We start from the raw sequence: 24,072 nt of genomic DNA, 5'->3' as shown, positions 1-24,072 counted from the left end.
TTTGATGAACATCAAATAAATTATATTTTCTACATTATATTTTCTACAAAGTGATTTATACTCTCTCTATATGCTCATTTTAAAATACGTCACTAGGTCCTGAAACTTATTCCTATCACAAATTTCTAATAATATATCCATTGAATTTGGCTTCGTCGTACAACTTTCAAGAAATCCATGTTTTGTATTCAGCTCTCATTTCGATTTTTGCGTTATTCTATCTAGAGTAAATAAGTTTCGAAAGAATGTATCATCTTTCCCAAGCAACCGATTTCCTGGAGTCTTTGAATTCCACTAGATACTCGTTAGGACAACAAGGGGATGGCTCCGAATTTTTGAGGTTCATGTTGAATACTCTTCGTGAGCAAAAAATAGCCGAATCAATACTTCTGACCGCTCTGGATTAAATGAATCCGTACAGTCGATCTCGTCGTGTGTTTGTAAATCTTTTGCTGGAAAAATTCCCACTTGTTTACTTTGTAGAAAATGTTCAAAAGGTAGCAAAAACGTATGTGATTTTCTGGAACTTAAACTAGCGTTTCCCAATATGACTGATAACCAGCCCGTTCAAAGCTTATTTGTCAAATCCTCTGAAAATGGAACTTTTAACAGGTGATGATCAACTGTATTGCCAAACATGGGCCAAACTAACTGACTATTATAAGAAAACAAGTATAGCTGAGGCACCAATCAATCTAATAATGACCCAGATGATCTTCAAACATGACTCAACTTCTGACGGATGCACCAAAGTCTTACGAAAGTTCGAAAAAGATGGACAATTCAATCTAGCAGACCACTATTGTAATCTTCATGCAGTCATTGTTGACTATAGTTCTGGCGTTGAATAGGGTCATTATTACGCATTGGTCAAAGACGAAACGGACTGGTTTGACGATAGTATTGTCTCGAAGTGTTCTGGCGATGTTTTGAATTCATTGGCGCTACTGGAGACACCCTATATTTTGTTTCATGAAAGAGAGGACGTTGGCAAATCAATATATTCAGATGATGGGTGCTGCAGGTCTTTCCGGATTTTCCTGCAGCTGAAAAAGCAAATGCGCCAAGTATTTGAAGTTCATGATTTGTAATGATGAATATAAAATACGCGTTATCGTTTAGGAAAAATGTGCTAATATTGACCACAAACTATAAATGAATTCATCTCACCAAATTCAAAGCTCATATGAAGTTTATTTTGAATAATTTTCCGAATAGTACGTATATGCCTCAAATAAGGTGAGATGAATCTATTTACAGAAAGAATAGAACATCAGTACATTTTCTTCAAACTTCATATTCTTTGTATTTTTCAATTATTGTAACTAGAGTCAATAACAAAGCATTTTCAATCGAACCCCAGACAGTTATATTCATCTCTGTCATATATCTCATCAGTGGTACTAAGCTGAACCACGAATGCATTGTTGGACTTTACTGCCCTCAAAAGCCAAGCTCGAGCATAAGTTAGTGCATGTGCATCTTCTATGGAAATGTAATCTATAATATTAACAGAAAACTCAAACATATCTAATTCATAATTAACAACGATCGCTCACTGCAGTCTCTCACTTTACTTCACCAGCTGAATGGGAAATCGATCTTCATCTTCCTCTGCAGTTTTTGTTCCAAGATAAAACCAGGGCTCAAAAATAACCTATTTGGAAGCTTGGTTTAACAATAAACCACGATAGAGACTCTCTTTTATCGTTTTTTTTTACAATCAATATTTTAGTCGCCCATAAATTGTATCTTTATAAAGGTTTGAGCCTCCATGTCTTTTTATAGGTGCATTTGGCCAGCAACAAAGCTATCTTTGCTTCAATTTTATTTTTTTTCAATGTTGAATTCTAGTCGGTATTGGGCCTAGTAGATACTTCTAGATACGCAACCTCTTCCGACATTGTTACTCTTCATCTCGTAGTTTTATGTGTCCTATCTTGATCCTTTTGGCGAATGTCAGTATAGCCGATTCAGATGGACTCATCTGAATCGTCTATACTGGCATCATCCTTTTTTTTTCAATGTTGTCTGCTACGTGAATCCTCTCACTGTATTATTTTGAATCTACTGGACTAGGATAACAAAAGTCGTCTTCATATCCAAACACTTTACATTTCAGAAGACAACAAAAAAGAAAAAACATGAGAGCTTTCTTAAACAATAACAAACAAAAAATGCATCTACAAAAAGGGAAAAATATTTTGACATTTATTGAACTTCTCCAAGTCATATTCTTACCTTTTTCAGAAATGAGGAAAAAAGTGGACGCTGCACAAGTTGGCTAAGTTTCCTCAACTTTTCTATATTAATAGTAATTACTGGCTCTCTATACCCACAAATATCGATTATATATAATGAAATATAAAATGAAAACAAATACCAAAACTAATATATTTTATTGAAACCACACCCTAATTTAAATTGGCTTAATTTATTTTTCTTGATAATACCATTACATTTATCATTTAGAGGTGCTGGCAGCAGTTGAATTACTTGGTTGTTCATCCGTCGATTCCCCTTTTCCTCTCATTCCAGGTGGTCCCATTCCAGGTGGACCCATTCCAGGTGGTCCCATTCCAGGTGGACCTATTCCAGGTGGTCCCATTCCATTAGGACCCTTTCCAGGGGGACCCATTCCACTGGGACCCATTCCGGGTGGACCCATGCCCCTACCGCTCATTTCTGCTTCCATATCACTACCCATTTCTCCATCCATACCTTCAGATTCTCCGCCCATTTGAGCGAATATTTCTATCTGAGAAAATAAAAATACTAACAAATGTTTTGGACAAAAACCGTTTATGGCTTTCTATTTCTCAAATATTGAAAAAAAAATGTGGGAAATCGGGATTAAATAATTGTGTGTACTCGTATACGAGTACGTAGTGTCATCGTGGCACGAGCAGAGTTGTCTTTTTCGGTGACATTAATTTGTAATGTTATAAATGAAACCAGTGTTTTCTCCTATAATGTTATTCAAAAAAGTTTCTGGCTCAAGAGGTGACCTCAGCGTGTATGCAATTTGGACAAAAATGATGCAAGTAGGACTTTGTCGATATTACAAGTATATTGTCCCGAAACTTCGAAGTACAACATTAAAGATGATTATGTTCCATTCCATGAATGATATCTGTTTCAATTCCATAACGAATTTTAAGAGTATATAAACTGAATAAGAAAAAGTGATTTTCGTGTAATTAAATTTTCATATGAAGGAAGTTGTTTCGAAACGGTTTTTTTTTTCATTAATCAAAAAGGAGGTAGGTAGTTCTTCAGTTTTTATACGAAAAAAAAATCCAGCAAGATCTACATATACATATGAAGACAAAATTCGCACTGGTAGAAGTGGCCATATGTAACTTGTAGTACCAAACGTTTCGTCTACTACTGCGGTCGACTTCAGCAGTGCGTTCACTGCGAAAACAAAGTTAATATATCGGAATCAACGCACATATCACTGATATTTGCTGCAGTAACAGACGAAACGTTTGGTACAAGATCCATTCAACCACAGCCTACTACTCGGATTTTGTTTTCACTTCTACAATAATAATAATACTTCCTCAAATTTATAAGTTTGTTAATTTCCATTGCTTCCAAATAATTAAGTTTTAAACATTTATTTTCTATGTGTGAAATTTCGAACTCTTCGTTAAAGTTATGATTTTCTTCTAAGAAATGATTTGAATATGTTGAACTTATTTCCTCATTTACATAGCTCATATGATGTTCCTGGATTCAATTCCTAAATATTCTGCCAGTTTGCTCAATATATACCTTCGTACACGTTCCACACTTCAATTTGTATACTCCTGATTGTATACTGGATGTTTTGTCTTTATTATTTTCAACTAACTTTCTCAACGTATTACTTGTCCAATATGCAATTTTAATATCTCGTTTACTCAAAAATGAAGCCACTTTTCAAGTGGCTTCATTCAAGTAAGTTTTCATTAAGTTACTTTTCTTCTATTCTGTAGAAGTTTTCCTTCACACATTTTTTTTTGATAATAAAGAAATAAAGTGCTAGAAATTCAATCTCTTTAAAAAAATCCTTTTCTAATTCAAACTAATGATTTGTTATGATTTAATTTGTATAAACAACAATATACATTCTTGGACTGAATCCATCAGGTTATTTTTCAAGCCCTATCAGGCTAGCATGGCAAATCCAGCAAAATTTCAAAAAAAAATACATCAATTTGTAGCTAAATAGTTGCTAATTACTTGCCAAAACAACGATTTTGTTGCTCGTGCCGATCCCTAGAAATCGCAAATAATTCTATCGTGACATAAAGATAGCAATGTAACTCAATTAATTATATATTTTTCCTTTGATCTTTACAGAAGATTTAGTTACTATTTAGTTGCTAAACCTTGGATATAGCGAAAAAAATTTAATTTTTTTTTCTGATCTTGCTATCTTGAAACTGTTTTTTCTGGAATTAAAGATGTTCTAAATTTGTTGCTCACTAGAGTAAACTTGAATACACCTCAAGTATCAGCAACAAAATAGTTGAAACCGATCGGCTGATTTTAATTTTTTTTATTTTCCACGTTCTTGCTATCTTGAAACTGGTTTCCTTTGGAATGAAAAGTGTTAAGTACTATCAATTTGGCAAAAAATTTACAGCTCTTCTCATTCGAGAAAAAAAAATCAGTTTTAAGATAGCATATTTAGGAAAATTAAAGAAAAAATAAAAATATCAACCAAACAGATCGGACTATTTTGTTGATGATTGTCCAAGTGTGTTTGAGAACTCTCCTGTGAAAATGAATGTGAATGAAAAAAAAAACTTGAAAATTAGCCGATCTGTTTCAACTATTTTGTTGCTGATACCCAAGGTGTATTTGAGTATACTCTTGGTAAGCAACAAATTCAAAAAACATTATATTCCATTGTTCAATATAGCAAGAACAGGGAATTTAAAAAAATATCAAGAATCAGCCGATCAAGACCAACTATTTTGTTGCTGATTCTCAGAGTGTATTTGAGTACCCTCCTGATGAGCAACAAATTTGAAACACTTTTTATTCTAAGGAAAACCAGTCTCAAGTGAGCAAGAACGTGGAAAATGAAAAAAAAATTAAAATCGGCCGATCGGTTTCAACTATTTTGTTGCTGATACCCAAGGTGTATTTGAGTATACTCCTAGTAAGCAACAAATTCAAAAAACACTGTATTCCAGAAAAAAACAGTTTCAAGATAGCAAGAACAGGAAATTTGAAAAAATAGAAAAAATCAGCCGATCAAGACCAACTATTTTGTTGCTGGTTCTCGGAGTGTACTTCAGTACCCTCCTGATGAGCAACAAATTTGAAACACTTTTTATTCTCAGGAAAATCAGTCTCAAGAACGTGGAAAATGAAAAATAAATTTAAAATCGGCCCATCGGTTTCAACTATTGTTGTTGCTGATACTCAAGGTATATTTGAGTATACTCCTGGTGAGCAACAAATTAGAAACACTTTTCATTCTATGGAAAACCAGTTTCAAGATAGCAAGAACGTGGAGAATAAAAAAAATCAAAATCTGCCGATCGGTTTCAATTATTTTGTTCCTGATGCTCAAGGTGTATTTAAGTTTACTCTTGGTGAGAAACAAATTCAGAACATTTTCAATTCCAGGAAAAACCAATTTCAAGATAGCAAGTTCAGAAAAAATTTTAAAATGTTTCGCTATATCTAAGGTTTAGCAACTGAATAGTAACTAAATGTTCTGTAAAGATCAAAGAAAAAGTATATAATTTATTGAGTTACCTTGCTACCTTTACATCACGATAGCATTATTTGCGATTTCTAGGGATCGGCACGAGCAACAAAATCGTTGTTTTGGCAACTAATTACCTAATATTTAGCTACAAATTGATGTATTTTTTTTTGCAATTTTGCTGGATTCGCCATGCTAGCCTGATGGGGCTTATTTTTCAAAGCAAAAAGCATTTTAAATTGAATTGAAGGGGTTATATTTTTAGGAGTGATTAATTTTCAATTAATTCTAGCACACTTCAGAGAACTAGTGGAAATGATTGTTTTGCTTATCGTTTATACTCATTTTTGAGGTGAATATTGATATTAATAATAGTCAAATCCCCTAAAATTCATTTATTTTTTACCAAAAAATATTTTGACTTGCTTACCAAGAATATCAAGAAAACAAAAATTGTCAATATATTTTTCATTCTGAAGACTTGATTCACACTATTAGTAATTTATCGAGTAGTCTGATTTTATAAGTTGACTCAGCGTTGACAGAGAGGAAGTAGTGTGTGAGAAAAATATGGCTGGCACTAATGATAGTGTCATTAGCTGATTATGATATTGAGTGGACTCAGTGAGCATAACATCGCAGAAAATGAATTTCATTAGTTCGGACTTCTTTTGTCTGATATGATTCTACTATTATTCGAAACCTATGGAAGAAAGAAAGTCAAACCAAGTCATCACTCCAAGTCATTGATACTCATATTGTGAAATAGTATAAAATTCGTCATTTTATAGTTGCACCAATCTTGAATATGCATCTTTTCCAAAGTGTACCACTATTCTACTAGACAAGCCCTGTCATTTGATATCCACATTGAGGTAGTTGTGAAAAAATATGCAATCTCTCATTTTGTAGCGGCGGCCATCTTGGATTTACAGTGATACAAAATGTATTAAATTGTATTGTCATCAAAATTAAATACGTGTACCAAATATCAAATCCGTCTGTCAACAGAAAAGGGGTTAAACTTCAGTTACTAAATTTGGCCCAAACAAATAAGTTAATAAACAAACGAACAGGGCAAGCTAAATAAAGGAGTTCAATAAAAATATGAAGAGGGCGAATTCACTTCACCTCATAAATACTAAAGTATTTATATTTGTGGAAAGTTTTGATAATCATACAGTTTGTTAATCTTACCTTGAAGTTCTTGATTTTCTGAATAGTGAGAAAACGAATTCAACACATTCAAATCATCTTCTAGAAGAAAATCATATCTTTAACGAAGTGTTCGAAATTTTGCACATAAAAAATAAAGGTTTGAAACTGAATTATTTGGAAGCGATGGAAATTAATAAACTTAAAAATTCAAACATTCTAATGAATGACCAACTGGATTTGAATAAATCACCATTGTTGAACTTGTTTTCTTAAAAACCAAGAAAAAATTATTATTGATGTGGATGGGAGGTAATATGCTTCAGATGGTCATAATTGAACAGGTACCTTAGGTAGACGTTAAGGTAATTTTTTAGAGGTAGTCTCATTATGGTTACCTGTATTAGGGGAAGGGTGGTCATAGTGGCCACTGCGGGCAAAGTTGCCACTTGAAGTTTTCTTCCCTGTATAGTGCTGCAGCCTCACGGCAATAGTTTCAATAGTTTCACGGCAATAGTTTCAGACGTAAGCTCATCGAGATATCGCAAATTTTCCACTTTTTCGACCCTCTGATGTTAGGTAGGTGCATCACATGTTTCGCTTTAATTTATTGTAGGCCTAGGTGAAGTAAATTGTACATCAATCGTGCAAAACAACATGTTTCTAGCTTTGAATTCATATGTATCAACAGTAGATACTACAACGGGTTGTACGTGAAATATTGTATTTAGAAAATGGCGTGATTATGGCCACAGCCGTGACCACTTTGCCCTCGAATGTGTCCACTTTGCCCGCAATGTATGTTGCATAAGATTTTTGAAACTGCATTCATCACAAACAAAACTAAGTAGGCCTATAATATCAAGAGCAAGATTACGGCAAACTTCAGTTATTCTAATTCCGTGTTTTTTTTTGCAGAAGAAGAACAGTATAGTGTCCAAGTATAGAAGGAAAACTGCTCAGCAGTCCTGGAACTCTGAAGCTATGCAAAAGGCCATTGATGCAGTGAATAAGAACGGGTTGCCTTGGCAAACCGCAGCTAAAAAGATCTAGGTACCTCGAAATAGGTACTTTAAATAGACATGCACTCGACAAAAATGTTCATGCAGTAAACACAAAAAAGGTTCTTGGTCACTTTCGGCCCATATTTACTGAGGAGCAGGAAAAAGAGATAGTTAACCATCTTTTGGACATGGAAGTCCATTTCTTTGGTGTAACAGTCGCTGATCTACAGGCTCTTGCCTACAAACTCGCTGTTGAAAATTGCATACCTCATAACTTTAGTCATGAAAAAAAAGCTGCTGGAACAGATTGGGTACAGGGATTTAGAAAACGCCACCCTATGATTCCATTACGGAAGCCTGAGGCGACTTCAGCTGCACGGGCTCAAGCGTTTAACAAAACTAATGTATCAAAGTTTTTTGACATTTTGGAAGGCATTCAGAAAGATCACGTATTCCCACCTCATAGCGGAAGAAAGGAACATCAACAGTTCCAACATCCAGTCCATGTAAGGCCACTCTCATGGCAATCACGAAAGAAAAAGAAGATAAAGAGAATGCGAAACAACGTAGACTAGAAGCAAAAAGAGAAAGGGAAATCGAAAAGTAACAGTAGGCTCCTAAGAAAAGGGTGGTTAAAATTGAAAATAAAGGAAAACGCGCATTGTTTAAGAAAAAGAATGACGATCTCTATAATGATGATGATGAAGGCAACGTCAGCGACGTTGATTGTTTATTCTGTGGTGATTGTTACTCGAAATTCAAGGACAACGAAGGCTGGATTAGATGTTCTGGGTGCCTCAAATGGGCTCACGAAGCCTGCACAGGAGCCGAAGAGGAGGACGATGAGTTTATTTGTGATTTATGTAAATACCAGTGATTTCATAGTTTCACATACTTTCAGTAATGCCTATTTTTGTTTAAAACCCTGATACAATCGTTTTGAGTTCTGAAACCAAATGCGTTTTATTTTTTCCATACTACCTAAATCCATTCAGGCAGTGGCCACTTTGCCCTACCTGGTGGCCTAAAGTGGCCACTTTGACAACTTTTGGTAAAGTCAAAATTTTGTACAAATAAGTTCAAAAATCTAGTTGTTTTTATTTTTGGATCAGGCCTAAGTAACCATACTAAATGTTGAAGGGATTTATGAAATGTTTCAAAAAAGTTTAGGGGTGGAAAAAATAGATGTTCCTTAAGGTGGCCACTATGCCCACCCCTCCCCTATATAAATATCAATGTAAGAAACAACTTGAAGTATTCAAATCACTTTACAAAGCGACTGTGCTAGCAAAACATGTTGTGATATATTTTTTAAATAAAGTGCATGGAGATCAAATCGTGAGGTGTAGTTTTTGAAATTACTATGGATCTTCATCAAGAAGAAAAATAGTAATTACTGGCAAGAGTAGAACTACCACGTTTAGATATAATTTTGCCCATCGAAAAAAGAGCTAACGAATCATACAGATAGGTAGTTATCTCAACGTTTCGTCACCTTAAATCTGCCTTCGTCTTCGAAACTGGAAAAAATCTAATGAATTTTTAGTTTTCTCTATGGTTCGTTTTATTTTAGAATAAAAGGAAGTTTGAAAATGTAAAATATGTCAGTAGAGATTAGTTTTTGGGAAAGAAAGCTTTCTGGCTTTCACGTCTCCATCTTTATACAAAAATTTGTGGGAGACTTCCCAAATGAAGTAAAAAAAGAGTAAATCAATGAAGAATTTACAAAGATGTGTAGTTAATTAGTATAAACAATCCTGAGGAAGGTATAATATAGCAAAACACGTGTAGCGGTTTTGTAAACTATTCAGTGAAAATCTCATGATGAAGTATTACTTAAAAGACACAAATGATACTCGTACTGCCTTGAACGGTTTGTTGATTCAGATGTATACCACTATTCAACGAAATAGAGTCTTCCTCTCCCGTATAGTTTACTTTAAGAACTCTATAATTAATACCTACTGTTATGGTTCTATTGTAAAAACATTTTACAACCCTTTTTTTAAACTTGGTTATTTCAATTTATATAGATAAATAATTAATGGAATGAGGTTTGTTGGGAAAGAAAAGATTTAGCTTTTTACTTCTCCATCTTTATACAAAAAAATGTGAGAATCTTTCAAAGAAAGGAAAGAAGCAAATTATTTCAAAATTAATCTTTCACAAAGATGTGTAGATCATGCAAAGAAGTAACTTTCAGACAGAAACTAAAAGAAAAAGCCCTCTTGAAACAACTACTTTCATATAAATGTTGAATTACACGAAAGAAAAAGTATTTTCGGAACAACTACTTTTATATGAATGTTGAATTATACAAAAAACACTTTTTCTATTCAGTTTGTACTCCAAACATTCGTTATGGAAATGAATCAGATATCACCAATCTGGATAACATTAAAGTTCATTCATAAAATTGCGTCTTCATGTCACAAATGTTAAATATATTCATGTCATCGATGGCAGACAGGTGTGTAGATCATGTAAAATATTTATTTTGAAATAATCTGCTTTCTTCCTTTCTTTGAAAGATTTCAAATCATTTCTTTTCCAAAAAGTAGTCTCTTCTAGAAATAGGTATCCCCTTTCAATTTAGAGTGAGTATTCTTTCGATCACTGTCAATAGAATATGAAGTTTTCAACATCACTTCAAGAAGAATAGTTCTCCGTCACTACCCAATTCTAAAGTGGATTTAATTCTGGGTTATTTTTATTATTTCACTACTTTTCGTTAGCAATACAAATTGCTAAGTGATCTGGGGTTATTTTTATCATTAAATGAAATCATTCGTATTAATGTGACCAATCTGATATTCAGAATAGCAATTCAATACTGAACACACAAAAAGCAACCAGAAGCTCTAATGCGAAAAATAATAGTTTGACACCTGGAAATGGAACACCTGGAAATGGCATGTCAGATGTTATCATGATTTTGAAAAGTATTTGTCAGCTCAAGCATCACCATTGTGATCCATAGTAGAATTCTCTCTTCATGTATATAAAACGATGAAAAGTTTCGTAATTAGTATAAAATCATTTATCCTATTTTCATTCTATTGAAAGTTGTGAATTGATACAAGTTGGAAATTGAAAAATATGTTGATTTATCGAATACACTTCTCCAATTCATCTGCTCACGCATAACTAGTATCTTCAGTTCAAGACGAATGGTGGTTGAATTCTCTTTTGTATCAGCTTAGGTTAGATTAGGTCCAAAGTGAGTGGGTCTATTCGACCCTCCATCGCAACCCGCAAGGGTTTATTATGGCTCACACCTATTCACACTCGGCCAAATAAACCCAGCTTCTTAACGAAGCCGATTAGTTTGTATGGTGAGTGGTCTTTCAGGTCAGATGGTAAGTGTACGGCTCTACCGAACTCTAAAGACCTGATTCAGTCCCCAGCGGGGCAGGCACAAAGTATATGCTCTGTTAGTGAGGTAGTCGGATAGTGAAGTTGCAAGATTTCCAACTTGATATCCACGATAGCCTTTCCATATGAGGGTTTTTTCACGTCAGCTATACCTGAACGATGCCTTGGATTCAGCCGTGCAGGGCTTTTGTATTACTTAAGTACCTACCCGTTTCTGAGATTGCAGAACCTATAAAATTATCAATGAGTAACAAAACCTAATAATTCATGGAACACATAGCACATGCTCTTTTATACTCTTCGGTTAATTAATCGGTTCCCTGTTTTCTTCATGTCCATTTTCATTTTGAGATTGAAGTTTTGATGTTTTACAGCTTGGCAAGAGTTCTTTCTGTTTTCTGATGCCAACAATATTTATATCCAGACAAAGCTAGAGTTGTGCCAATTTTTCACTAACATCCTATTCAATTGGTATATTATACATCTTGGCAGCAGATTTTTTTGATATCCTTCCTCTTTTACCTAAGCTCAGATCATTTTCTATAATAAAATCGAAGAATAAATCACTTTCTAATTTATTTCCCCTTGTGGCATATAGAATTTTTATTTTATATTATAAACGGATTATGCAACTTTTCTTCAACTTTCTCTATCAGCCTCCTATTTTTCATAGTAATGATTAATTATAACACATCACTACCTTCTACACGAAATCTAGAATCTTGAAATAAATATATAGGGATGAAATTAGGTGGAATAATGTACAGTGTTTTGAACATTTGTTTTACAGTTAGTAAGATGAAGTAATTTGATGTAATTGATTGTCAGATTTGGAGTGATTCAACTATTTCCATCTGTTGTCAAGTTCAAACGTATTTCCTCGAATCGATAACAATTATGTCAACTGGAAAATGTACCTCTTATTTCGGACTAGAAAGGTACCTATTATTACCTATATCAAAACAAGTTTCAAAAATTCAATGACCCTGAAAATTGTGCATAAATCATAAAAATATCCTATAGAAAAATAATGACATTGTTTGAAAAATAATTCAGGAAGTTGGTTGATATTCAACTGCTTCACAATGTATCGGATGTGTCACAATACGCATTGTAAGTTAGTGCCTGACATCAACCTTCAATCATTAAAAAAGTAATTTGATTTTGAATTACTTGAAATACAGATTTTTGCAATTGAAATTAGTGCAGTCAATTGCGGAGCAGCTACAAATGATAATAAGAAATCAGTCTTTTCTTGACCCTTCAACATTCCATTATGATTTCCTTAAAAAAATCGACATCATACAGAGTGGTCACTTTTTTAATATTGATAACTTTCAAACCATAAAATTCAGAAGGTCGGTCAAATAGATAAAAAGTTGCATTCATAGAAACACTGTCAACTGCGTCGGTGGGACCTTAGCCTAGTGGGTTGACTTGGGTGGTTTGCTTCACTAACTCAATCAACCGATGTGTGAACCGGTGGTTCACACAGCTATCCTCCAACCTGTAATAGAAATCACACGTTAAAAGGTAAGACCTCGTTAGGCCTCAGCTCGCACAAGTTTCAACTTTGGAGAGTTGTCGTTTGCAGGGTGGCGACAGCTGGTTAACGCCGGAAAAGTATATTTTAACAGATTTTAATGGATCAACAGTTCAAACAAATAATATCAGGGCCGGTTATTGAGATATCGTATTGAAAGTAAATTATGTCATTTTGATTTTTGTTTTTTTCCCAAGTCATTTCAAATATCATCAAAAATGTTAGACTTTATTTATTCGATAGTTAATTATCCTCAAATCAAATTTCTAATCCCACGTTTCGTCCTATCTGGACCATCCTCAATCTATTTTTTTCAATACGGACCTACATATTTCATGAAACTTTTCGAAATAACTCTTCACGCTAAAATCAACATTATATCATACAATGTCATTCGAAGTTGATTTTCAGGTGATTTTCTTCGGTTTGGACCTGTATTACATTAACCTACCTTTAGTTTAATTAACAACATGCAATACATTTCGATAAGAAAATCATCTCACTTATCTTAATAAGTAATAATCATTTACATATTTCAAAAGGGAAGAAAAACTTAATTCATATTAATTAAACGAAACTATCATTTATTCGAAAAAAAAGTAAATTAATATTCAAAAGTAAATCAAACTTTTTTCAAGTAAGTGTTCGAAGTTTCCACCATTTTGTAAAATTCACTTTGCGGTTGTGGAACATTTATACCCAGTGGATGCGACCCAGTTTGAATATTTAAAGATTCGGTATGATTTTTTCAAAAACTACACCTCACGATTTGATCTCCACAAACCTTATTTGAAAAATACATATCACAACATGTTTCGCTAACACAGTGATTTGTATTAAAATCACTTGATAATATACAGCGTGACTCACGGTTGATGGTAGGTTAGACGTTTCTAGAAAACGCAAAGCATGATTTTTCTGAAAATTTCACCTATATTAAATCTCTGTGAAGTTACTGACGATGACGAAGTAGTATTCAGTCCAACTGTAGAAAGTCCTTCATGACTAACCAATAATCCTTGTTAAAATAACGTGAGTTGGCGTATGTAGTTGTAACATATGCCTTGTAATCCAAAGATCGTGTGTTCAAATCCCATGGACCCTACAATTTTTTTTATTATCAGCAGTAACGTCATACAAAAAAATTTGTATGATACATTTGTTGAAAGTGATTTTATTTTTCTCGTGAGTTTGCTCCACTTGCTGACGCTCGTTTTGCAATAATCCCCACTCACAAAATAAAATGCCACTTTCAAAACTTGTAGGTAAAACGTGAATAACTATTTTTTCACAAAAACTGATTTATTAAGAAAACTTGACGATTTAGGTATAGGGACATGATATATCATATTGAAGCATTTTTCACCATCTTTCAATTAACCGAGTAATATATAGGGGGTTTCATCTGAAAAAATGAACTTTCGACTACTTTTATGCACAATGGAAATAATAGTAATTTTAGCACGCCCTGTACGATATGGAGTCGATTTCTTGGTGTTATTTGAATATTTCAAGTTTGTCCAAACTATCATCAAAATATCAACTTTTCATAAATTGAGAGTACTGATGTACTTAATTTCAATTAAGGCTATGTTTTGGACCATATTCAGCACAATTTATTTTTTATCTCGAAAACAGATAGAGATAGGTAACGTCTAAGAAGATAGCTCTGGTGTTGTGTCCTTTGCCGAGGTTGAAGCCTTCGGTTGCAAAGTCTATTACCTTCAAGACTTGTAGCTCTGTCCAGTGTTCTGATCTAAAACCGAATTGTTCATCCGGAAGGAATCCTAGCTCTCTGGTTTGATCTTCGAGTCTCTTCAAGATGACACGCTCCGCCACTTTGCTTATGGAAAGCAATGAGCTAATTGGCCTGTGATTATCTGGAAACAGGTGGTTCTTCTTGGGCTTCGGGATGTGGATAACAGTTGCCTCATTGAACAGGTACGGGAAGTGCTGCAATCTGAGTATAGCATTTATGATGTTGGTTATGGCTGCTATACCCTTGCGTGGTAAGACTTTCAGGGCCTGGTGCTTTTCGAGTGGATAGACGTCTAAGGATGTATTTCACTTCCTAGGGAGATGTCGGGGCCAGGGGTTCTTCGTGCCGTTCTTTCCACCTGTCTCTCGATTTCGTCTACCTCGTCCGTGAACGGGACGTCGTTCTCTCTGCACTGCCTTTCGAAGTTGTCCGCGAATGCTTCCACCTTCTCCTGGTCAGTGTAGACGATTTCTTGCTCGTGTATTGGCGGGCATGGCTGTCGAGTTCCATTCCTGAGTACTTTCTGCATTCTCCATGCAGACTGGTCTTCAGTATTCAGTTGTTCCTGACGGGTAGTAAATTGTCTATCTCGGATAACTTTCAGTTCTTCTTTCAATATCCTGTTGGCTCTTTGCATGTACCTTTTGTCCAAAGGTGCGCGTGTCCTTTGGTATTGTCTTTTCAGGCGTTTTCTTATTCTGATCAAAGCCACCGTTTCTGGTGGAAGATACTCTTGGAAGTTAAAGCGCAGGAGTGGGACTTCACGCGCGCTTTTTTTCATCGTTTGAATGATCGCCTGTTGCAGCTGGTGTGTGGCGTTCTCCAGATCCGTTCTTGTTTCGATGCGAGGTATCTCACCCATCGCATCGTGTATGGCGCGCTGGAGTCAAAATGTGAAAAACCAAGAACAGTACTTGATAAAAAAAGTAGCTGCGTAAAAGCAAGCGAGACATAAGTGGAACCACCTATTGGTGTAACACCTAAGTTAGCTTGGCAAGTTTTTATGTTGGCGTCGGTGATCTGAACAATTAACTGACAACTGCACTGGCTAGAATTTGGAAAGCTTTTTTGAAATGTCATCAGAAAACGAATTCACATGTTTTTAGAAATGATATAAAATCAAGAATGGTTAATGCAGTCAAGCTGCTGGAAAGTAATTCAATGAAATTCAAAATATAAAAATGAGTTCTATTCTGATCATTCCCAAGACAGTTGTTTCAGCCTGTTGGGCATCGTCAGTAACGGGCAGGCGGTCTTCGATTGAAGACAAAATGTGAAAAACAGTATTTGATGAAAATATCTGCCTAAAAGCAAGCGAGACATGAGTGGAACGAACCACTTATGGGTGTGACACCCAAGTTAGCTTGTCAAGTTTTTATGTCGGCGTTGGTGGTTTGACCAATCAACTGACAACTCCATTGATAAAAATTTGGGAAGCTCTCCTGATGAAGCTAACTTGGTTGGTGTGTGAAAAGAGTTTTAATAGATTCATTTCAAACCAGGGGTTCCAATTCTACCTATCAAATGATTATATTATATATCTAATCATTTTTCAAGGAGTAGAGTCTATCCTGAGACTGAACCGAAAAGGTTTACGAGAAATCAATAAAAGTCTACCTTTTCCACGACAATGAATAATCACTTTTATATCATTAGCGAAGTGGAGATATTCATCCATTTGAAAGTTCTTTTTGAAAAAAATATGCAACTTAATAATTAATAATGGATTGAAGGAAAATATATATACTCACCTCAGATGAGTGATATGAAATATATCGTTACTACTTTCGAGACACCCTCAAGCAAATCTGATTCAGATCAATTTGGGATACATTTGTTAGCTAAAATAGCCGGCATTACAATGATTTCCATAGGATGTATTATTTTCATAGTTATGTATGTATTGTTGTTAACAATAGAATGAATGTAAAAAAGCCTCATTTTGAAAGGATAATTACTTTAATAATGGAAAATTCAGCTCACATCAAATGTGATTGACGAGATTTCATCAAACTCAGAGTAATGAACGTAATGATGTTATGTAGTATTGTGTGCCCCGTTGAAATAGAAAAATGTTGAGAAACATCTCTCTGGTGTTGGTTTTCAGCGTTATATGTACATCAAGTGTAAGTAATAAACGTTCGAACATTTATAGAACATTATACAGAATATATCCGGTATACATGAAACTGAAACAAACTATTTTGAATATGAGGTAATTTATAAAAAGAAAAAATAACAAAGATGCCAAGTTCAATCCTTGGGGGACTTCAGATGTAGGTCTGATAATAAAAGAAACATATCCTTCGTATTCAACATACTTGCTTGCAAACGAATAGATACTTACATCTTAAACATCTTCACTGATTTTTTAGGGAAATCAATAGCACTCAACTTCTTTGAAAAAATTAATGTGTCAATTTGATCAAACGCTTTTTGAATATCCCAGTTCATCACATCCACCTTACCCCTTTCTCCAAATACATCGCAAACTTACTGGGGTTGACAAGAAATATCTGTTATCCAGCTAGTTCTTCCCCAAAACCATTTGATAATCACAAAAGAGTGGAACAGATACTTCGTATTTGTGGCAACATCTTTATTCTCATCTGTCAGATTCGATGACCAGATTTCTGGTCTCATTAGTGGTTCTTGTTTTTCTCAATAATTGGAATTCATTGCAGTTGAAAATGAAACATGGTCTTGGAAGTCATTCAAATCCTGGATAATAAATCTGTACTAATATAAATGTGGAAGTTTGTGGGGATGTATGTATGTATGGTTGTTTGTGGCTCTTTCACGCCTAAACGACTGAACGGATTCAGATGAAACTTTACATAAATACAGCTTATACTTACATCAGAATAACATACATATAGGCTACAATACTCAAAAGTTTTATATAATTTTGGTCATAATATAACGATAATTTCAAGTGAGCCGGAAAAATTCTTGCTCCTTGAGAGCTATCTTGACGTGCGCTGCCTATACCGTTGTAGTTACATGCAGATAATGTACCATAAAATTGTTAATCTGGAATTGTTCTGAATAAAAGTCCGCGATAGCATATATCTACATCTTATATGGTAGCCACTATATGCAAAATAGTGAGCCATAAATACAATAAAATTGGATACTTTTTTAACAATGCACATTTCAGAATATCTGTCAAATTCTTATAAAAATTGATTCGAATGTCGATCTGAGTATTCATTATAGATAAACTTTGTCTTTTACACCAAGTAATTTGGACGAATCGTTTGAAAGTTATCACGATAAACGCAGTAAGCCATTTCGCGTCGCGTCTACTGTAAAACGACGGGGACGATGTGCGGGGGTAGAGGGGCGGTCTAAGCAATGAAGCGTCATCGTCAAGAACGTAACCCGAACGGGGGCAGACGTCGTTGACGGTTGTGTTAGTTTTACGAATTTCTTCATAGGTAATATAATTTGTTTCTCGAAGCTATTCATTACTCAATGCAGTTGGCTTCTTTTTTAGTTACCGCATTTTTTTTAAGTAAAAATATAAATTACGAGCTGTTGCCCGCTCTTATATTAGCGTTCAGCTAAAGCTACTGAACCTAGAATCTTGAAATATGCAGGTAGGTTATTTGTCTAGCGTAAATAAGTATCAGGAAAGGGATTCAGGTATGTCCACCCCCAAGGGGGAAAATAGTGGTTCAATGATTCTATTGGATTTCGTTAGTTTTGATGTTGGAAACCTGAAGTTTTGGGTTAAAAAAATATTGTAACTATTTGTTCAAAATGGTCTGTCACGAAACCTAATGTAACAAATCAAATTCCACGCGGGCGAAGCCGCGGGCAACTACTAGTAATTCATAGTTACATTGTAGATCAAAAATTATATCCATTCTGTTTCTTGTAAGAGGACAAAAATATGTTAAAAAATGGGTAGAACGATTACGACGTGGCTTTAAATAGGCTATTTTTTCAGATGTCCCATTTTATTCGAAACAAAGTTGAAGACAAACGGGTAAATCCATGCATTTGGATTTTTATACATAGAAGACGACACCCTCCTCCTCTACCAATGCCATCATCGATTCCTCCATCTCTTCAGCCTAATATGACCGGTAAGTAAAATATTATAGAATATAATAGAATAGAACTTTATTGGCCATGTTACATATCCATACAATACATTTGTAGTAAAAATACCTATAATACAAGTATATAAAAAAAAAGAAAGAGTGTATACTATACAATTGTCTAAAATTGTTAAAAATCACACTGAACCTCAATATAAAATGGAGTTGTCGTTCCAAGGAGCTTTGAGAAATTCATTGATGGAATAAAAACAATACTTTAGCCATAGCACTTTGCATTTTCTCTTGAATAATCCTAGAGGAAGTTGTTTCAAACTAGTTGGTAACTTTTTGTATAACTGCAGTTCGGGTGAGTTATTCCTGGACAGGTCAAGTCGATAAAAAGGTATTTTGAACAGATTCGCTGATCTCGTATTATGATTATGAGATTCAGATACGTTCGAATAACAATGTCTGTTTTTATGAATGTCTATCACGACATAATAGACAAACAGGCAAGGTAGAGGCAAGATGCCATATTTCTCGAAAATTGGCTTGCAGTGAGCATTGAGGTCCGCACCAACGATTATCCTCATTGTTTTTTTCTGTAGAACGAATATTTTCCCCCACAGAAGAATTCCATAAGTGATCTGAGAATGTATTATTGAGTAGTACGCAGAGAGCAGAGTGTTACTGTTAACAACCTTTTTTAGTTGTCGCGTTAGATGAATATAACTCGATACTTTCTTACTAAGTTGTTCTATGTGCCTGGACCAGTTCAGTTTATCATCCAAAACAATTCCAAGCAATGTGACCTCATTACCTGCCGCAACGTTATGATTTGTTGAAATAATGAGATTTTGATTTTTTTCTCTATCTAATTTTGAATTATTGGCATTATACTACGACTCCGCTTGATTTTCTGCCTGTTCAATAATATCCAAATTTTCCGTATTTTTATCTGCGTTTATGAGTGTTGCATCATCAGCAAACATTATTTGGAAATAAATGAAAGAACAGATCATTGATGTAGATGATAAACAAAAGTGGTCCAAGAACTGACCCTTGTGGTACACCGTGTTTAACTGGCTTGGTACTAGAGTATCTATTCTTAACAAATACCCTCTGCTCCTTGTTCGTGAGATACGATTAAAAAAATTTAAGCTATAGTCCTCTTATACCATAATGGGATAATTTTTTCAACAAGAAAACATGGGATACGCAGTTGAAGGCCTTGCTTAGATCACACAGCGTGATGGCAGTATGCTTGCCCTCCTCAAGACCTTCGACTATATTTTTCACATATTTACATATCGCATCTATTGTGGAGTATTTGCTCCTAAATCCAAATTGATTTTTGTGCAATAAACCGTATTTTTTTAAATACTTTGTCAGCTTGATTTTAATTATTTTCTCCATTATTATAGATAGAGCTGGAATTATTGAAATTGGTCTGTAATTACCAGGGATTGACCTCTGTCCTTTTTGAAAATAGGAATAACTTTTGATAATTTGAGAATATCTGGAAAAACTCCATCCCTAAAACACGCATTGATAATGCCGGTCAAGGGTACTATCAAAAAGTGCATAGTCTCCTTTATGATGTGAGAGTTTAGATCGTGAATGTCGTAAGTATGTGTATTTTTGATGTTAATTTTTGCGGAATTCAAATCTTCGGACCGCTACTCCTGCTGACCAAATTTCGGGATTGTATACTTTGGACACCTTTTCTATGGGAAAAGATACTTTATAAGTAGTAGTTCTCTCCGTACGGCTAACATTTTCACATTCAAAGTTTATGGTTGGTGCCGTGATTTTGAGAATTTCAATAAGATCCCTGGAAATCATTTCTGGTGCAATTCTATAAACATTGTTGTAGAAACTAATTCAACACAGAGTACTTTTTGTATGAAAGATAAAGTTGTGGGCGAATTTCAACTACAGCAAAAACATTAACTTTATTTATAGCAATTATACATCTTTTTTTTAATCAATAAAACATAAATAAACAAGGACAAAACATAATCACGTGATGAAATCTAATTCAACACTCTCCCTATTTCATTAAGATCTAAAATATTCAGTTCGGAACGCAGAAACTTAATCCTGTCTCTTGATAAAGGTTTTGTCATAATATCAGCCAACTGAAGTTCGGATTTCACGTATTTGACAGAAACCTTTCCACTTTCAACAATTTCACGAATGTAGTGATATTTAACATCTATATGTTTTGTTCTCTTGTGAAATTCTGGATTGTATGCAAGTTCTATTGCACTTTGATTATCAACATTGATGACAGTCAAATTATTTTTCAAAACATCAAGTTCTGTCAACAACTCTCTCAGCCAAACACTTTCTCTACATCCAAAAAAGAGAGCAATATATTCTGCTTCGGTTGTGGATAGTGCAACAACTTGCTGTCTTTGCGAGGACCAAGTAACAGGGCCCCCATTGATCGTGAAAATATACCCACTTCTTGATTTTCTTGTGATATCGCTAGCGTAATCTGCGTCAGTGAATCCAGCTAAATTAATCTCTCTAAACTCTAGACGTCCTCCATAAACTATCCCAAAAGTTTTTTGTAGCTTGTAAATACCTTAGAATTTTCTTCACAGCAGACCAATGTTCAGAACCATAATTATTTAAAAATTGACTAACGTAGCTAACAGAATAAGCAATACCTGGACGTGAAATCATTGATAGGTATAACAAACTACCTACTGCTTCTCGATATGGTATCTTTTCTTCATTTTTAGAAACATTCTGGAGCTGCAATCCAAGTTGAAATGGAATATTTGTAGGAGAACACTCTGACATATTTAATCTTTTCAAAATTTTCTCCAAAAAACATTCCTGGGTTATTCCAATTCGTTTATTCTTTCTATCTCGCCAAATTTCGATTCCAATAAAATATTTTGCATCGCCAACAGTAATATCAAAGTTCCTTTTGAGATGTCTCAATAATTTCTGAATAGTTTCACTTAACTTTGACAGAATTAATTCGTCATCTACGAAGAGTGCCAAATAAATTTTTTTACCATCGAAATTTCCTACAAAGACACAATGATCAATTGTGTTTCAATTCGAAATCTTCCAAAAATTTTCGAAATTTATAATTCCAGCATCGCGGAGACTGCTTGAGGCCGTACAAGCTCTTTCTCAGTTTACAAACCAAATCACCGGGTATTTCAAAACCTTTAGGATGTTTCATGAAAATTGCTTTCTCCATACAAAAAGGCCGTTTTAACATAAAATTGGGCAATTTCGAGATCATATTCAACAGCTATAGCAAGCAGTATTCTTATAGACTCACAGCGCACAACTGGAGAGAATGTTTCATGATAGTCAATTCCTTCTTTTTGAGCAAATCCTCTGGCAACCAATCTGGCTTTATATCTTTCTTTTCCAGATAGACATTTTTTGATTTGAAATACCCATTTACAGTCAATTATGTTGGCATATTCTGGAGCTTCTTGAAGTATCCAAGTATTAGATTTCATGAGTGAATCAATTTCCTCTCTCATAGCTGACAACCAGTGATCGGATTCATTTGAATAGATTGCTTGCTCGTATGTAGATGGAATATATCAAAATCAGCAATCATAGCAGACAAATATTTTGGTTGTTGTATTTGACATCTGTCACGTAAATTGAATCTTTTCTCTATCGAATTTTCTGGATCATTATTTCTTTCATCATCACTGCTTACATTTTCATTTTCTTCCACTGGGACATGAAGAGTTTTGTCTTTATTTTCAAAAGTAAACTTGAAATCAATGTGATTTTGTTCTTTTTGTTAAATATCAAAATCTGTTTCGCAGAAATGAACATTAGCACTGACATAAATTTTTCTCTTTGACGGATTCCATAGTCCATAATTTGGCGATTCTTTCTCATATCCTACAAAAATCATTTTTCTACTCTTCGGGTCACATTTCTTTCTCAGTTCTTTTCGATTATACATATATGCTACTGTTCCAAAGATCCTGAGGTGTTTTATATTGGGCTTCCTTCCAAACCATTTTTCATATGGTGTTGCCTGATCTGTTTGTTTGCAGACTGATCTATTTAGAACATATACCGAAGTATTCACAGCTTCAGTCCATAATTCCAAACTCAATTTTTTCGAATACAACATGGAACGTGCACTGTCAGTGATAGTTTTTATATCTCTTTCTGCTTTTTCATTTTGTTCATGAGCATAAGGAGCTGAGGTCTCGTACAAAATACCTTTTTCTCGAAAGAAATTTAGCATTCTCTCATTTACAAACTCAGTTCCGTTATCGAATCGAAATATTTTTATGACATTTCCGGTCTGTCGTTTTGTCAGGACTTCAAATCTGATAAATTTTTCAAAAACTTCTGATTTATGTTTCAGAAAATAGACCTTTCGGAAACCAGTGCAGTCGTCCTTGAATAAAAGAAAATATCTTGATCCACTAGGAGATACTATATTTGATGGACCGAAAACATCCGCATGAATAAATTCTCCTGGGTTTTCTACATTGGGACGTTGTAATTTGACAAAACTTCTTCTATTTTGCTTTCCAAACTTGCAACCTTCACAAAAGAAATCAGATTCATCTTCAAGACTTGCCCCTTCAACTGCACCACTATTTATTGTATCTCGCACATACTTCAGATTGACGTGCCCCATTTGTTCATGCCAAAGTTTGAGACTATTACTTGTTGATACATTGCATTCAATTTTGTCGAATTTCATGAGCATCTTGAACATATTACCTCGTCTCAAACTCACACAGGATAGTTCACCAGCAGCATTGCGAAATTTACGTCTGTCTCTTTGAGCAGTCATAACGAAACCTTTGTCAGTTATTTTTTCGACAGATAACAAATTTCTCCTCAATTCTGGTATGAATAGGACGTCTGCGATTACCTTATCCTTCCAAACACCATTAATATTTGCTTTCACGTTAATGTCACCAACAGCTGTCACTTTTACGAGTTTATTGTCTGCAACTCGAACAGAAATTCCATCTGAAACTGTTCAGGTTGTGAAACCATTCTTTTCTAAATGACATATGTGCACTTGTGCCAGAATCAGCCAAACATATGTCTTCTTCATTTTCTTCATTCTCAACCCAATCTTCTATATCGGTTGGTAGATCACAAATGAGAACTTCTTTGGAATGTTCGCTGATTGATTCATTTTTGGAATGGAATTTATCAAATTTCTTTTTTTTTGGTTCCGACACTCTCTCCACCAATGACCTAACTGCTTGCAACATCTGCATTTCGTTTTCTGTTTCAATTCTTGGATGTTCGATTTTCTAGTGGAATTTTTCGGATTGTGACGTATTTTCATGGATTGAATTTGGAGAGCAAGACTGTCATCCTTGTTATCTGAAACAGATAACTTCTGCTCCTCTTTCAGAAGTCTAGCTATACGATCTGAGAGAGTTTGTTTACTGGAATCAACTGAATCCCATGCAGTCACCAGCATTGCAAATTTGGGT

General features: G+C 34.6%; 2 protein-coding genes across 4 annotated transcripts in view; one reads left to right on the top strand and one right to left on the bottom strand.

The window, feature by feature from the left end:
• Window positions 1-24,072, top strand: part of LOC111504827 (uncharacterized) — a 116,672-nt gene that overhangs the window by 55,325 nt on the left and 37,275 nt on the right. The window contains exons 1-2 of one of the 2 annotated variants that reach the window (XM_023159533.2): window positions 16,547-16,675; window positions 18,505-18,643. In XM_023159533.2, the coding sequence (XP_023015301.2) occupies window positions 16,622-16,675; window positions 18,505-18,643 (193 nt within the window). In that variant the 5' untranslated portion in view covers window positions 16,547-16,621. Of the gene's footprint in view, window positions 1-16,546; window positions 16,676-18,504; window positions 18,644-24,072 lie in introns of those variants that run through there. The other variant, XM_074185829.1, reaches the window with a different exon arrangement.
• On the bottom strand, window positions 2,384-6,299 carry LOC111504821 (uncharacterized). 2 transcript variants are annotated; one of them, XM_074185762.1, is made up of 3 exons: window positions 6,144-6,299; window positions 2,599-2,758; window positions 2,384-2,568 (listed from the first exon to the last, which is right to left on the bottom strand). In XM_074185762.1, exons 1-3 carry the CDS (start codon window positions 6,183-6,185, stop codon window positions 2,465-2,467), a joined length of 306 nt encoding a protein of 101 aa, XP_074041863.1. In that variant the 5' UTR covers window positions 6,186-6,299; the 3' UTR covers window positions 2,384-2,464. The 2 variants fall into 2 exon arrangements, with proteins under 2 accessions (XP_074041863.1, XP_023015293.2); XM_023159525.2 differs by having other exon boundaries at window positions 2,384-2,758.

The sequence above is a fragment of the Leptinotarsa decemlineata genome, unplaced genomic scaffold (genome assembly GCF_025532065.1).
Source record: "Leptinotarsa decemlineata unplaced genomic scaffold, Ldec_3_MD MMD2_tig00078346_RagTag_RagTag, whole genome shotgun sequence".
Taxonomy (NCBI): domain Eukaryota; kingdom Metazoa; phylum Arthropoda; class Insecta; order Coleoptera; family Chrysomelidae; genus Leptinotarsa; species Leptinotarsa decemlineata.
Note: the sequence above shows the minus strand (reverse complement) of the source record. Positions and strands in the feature narration are given on the sequence as shown.

Coding starts and splice junctions, on each gene's coding strand:
- LOC111504821 (XM_023159525.2), bottom strand. CDS start 6,185: ATGAAAAATATATTGACAATTTTTGTTTTCTTGATATTCTTG. Junction 2,759..6,143: donor TTGTTTTCTTGATATTCTTG/GTAAGCAAGTCA, acceptor TTATTTTCTCAG/ATAGAAATATTCGCTCAAAT.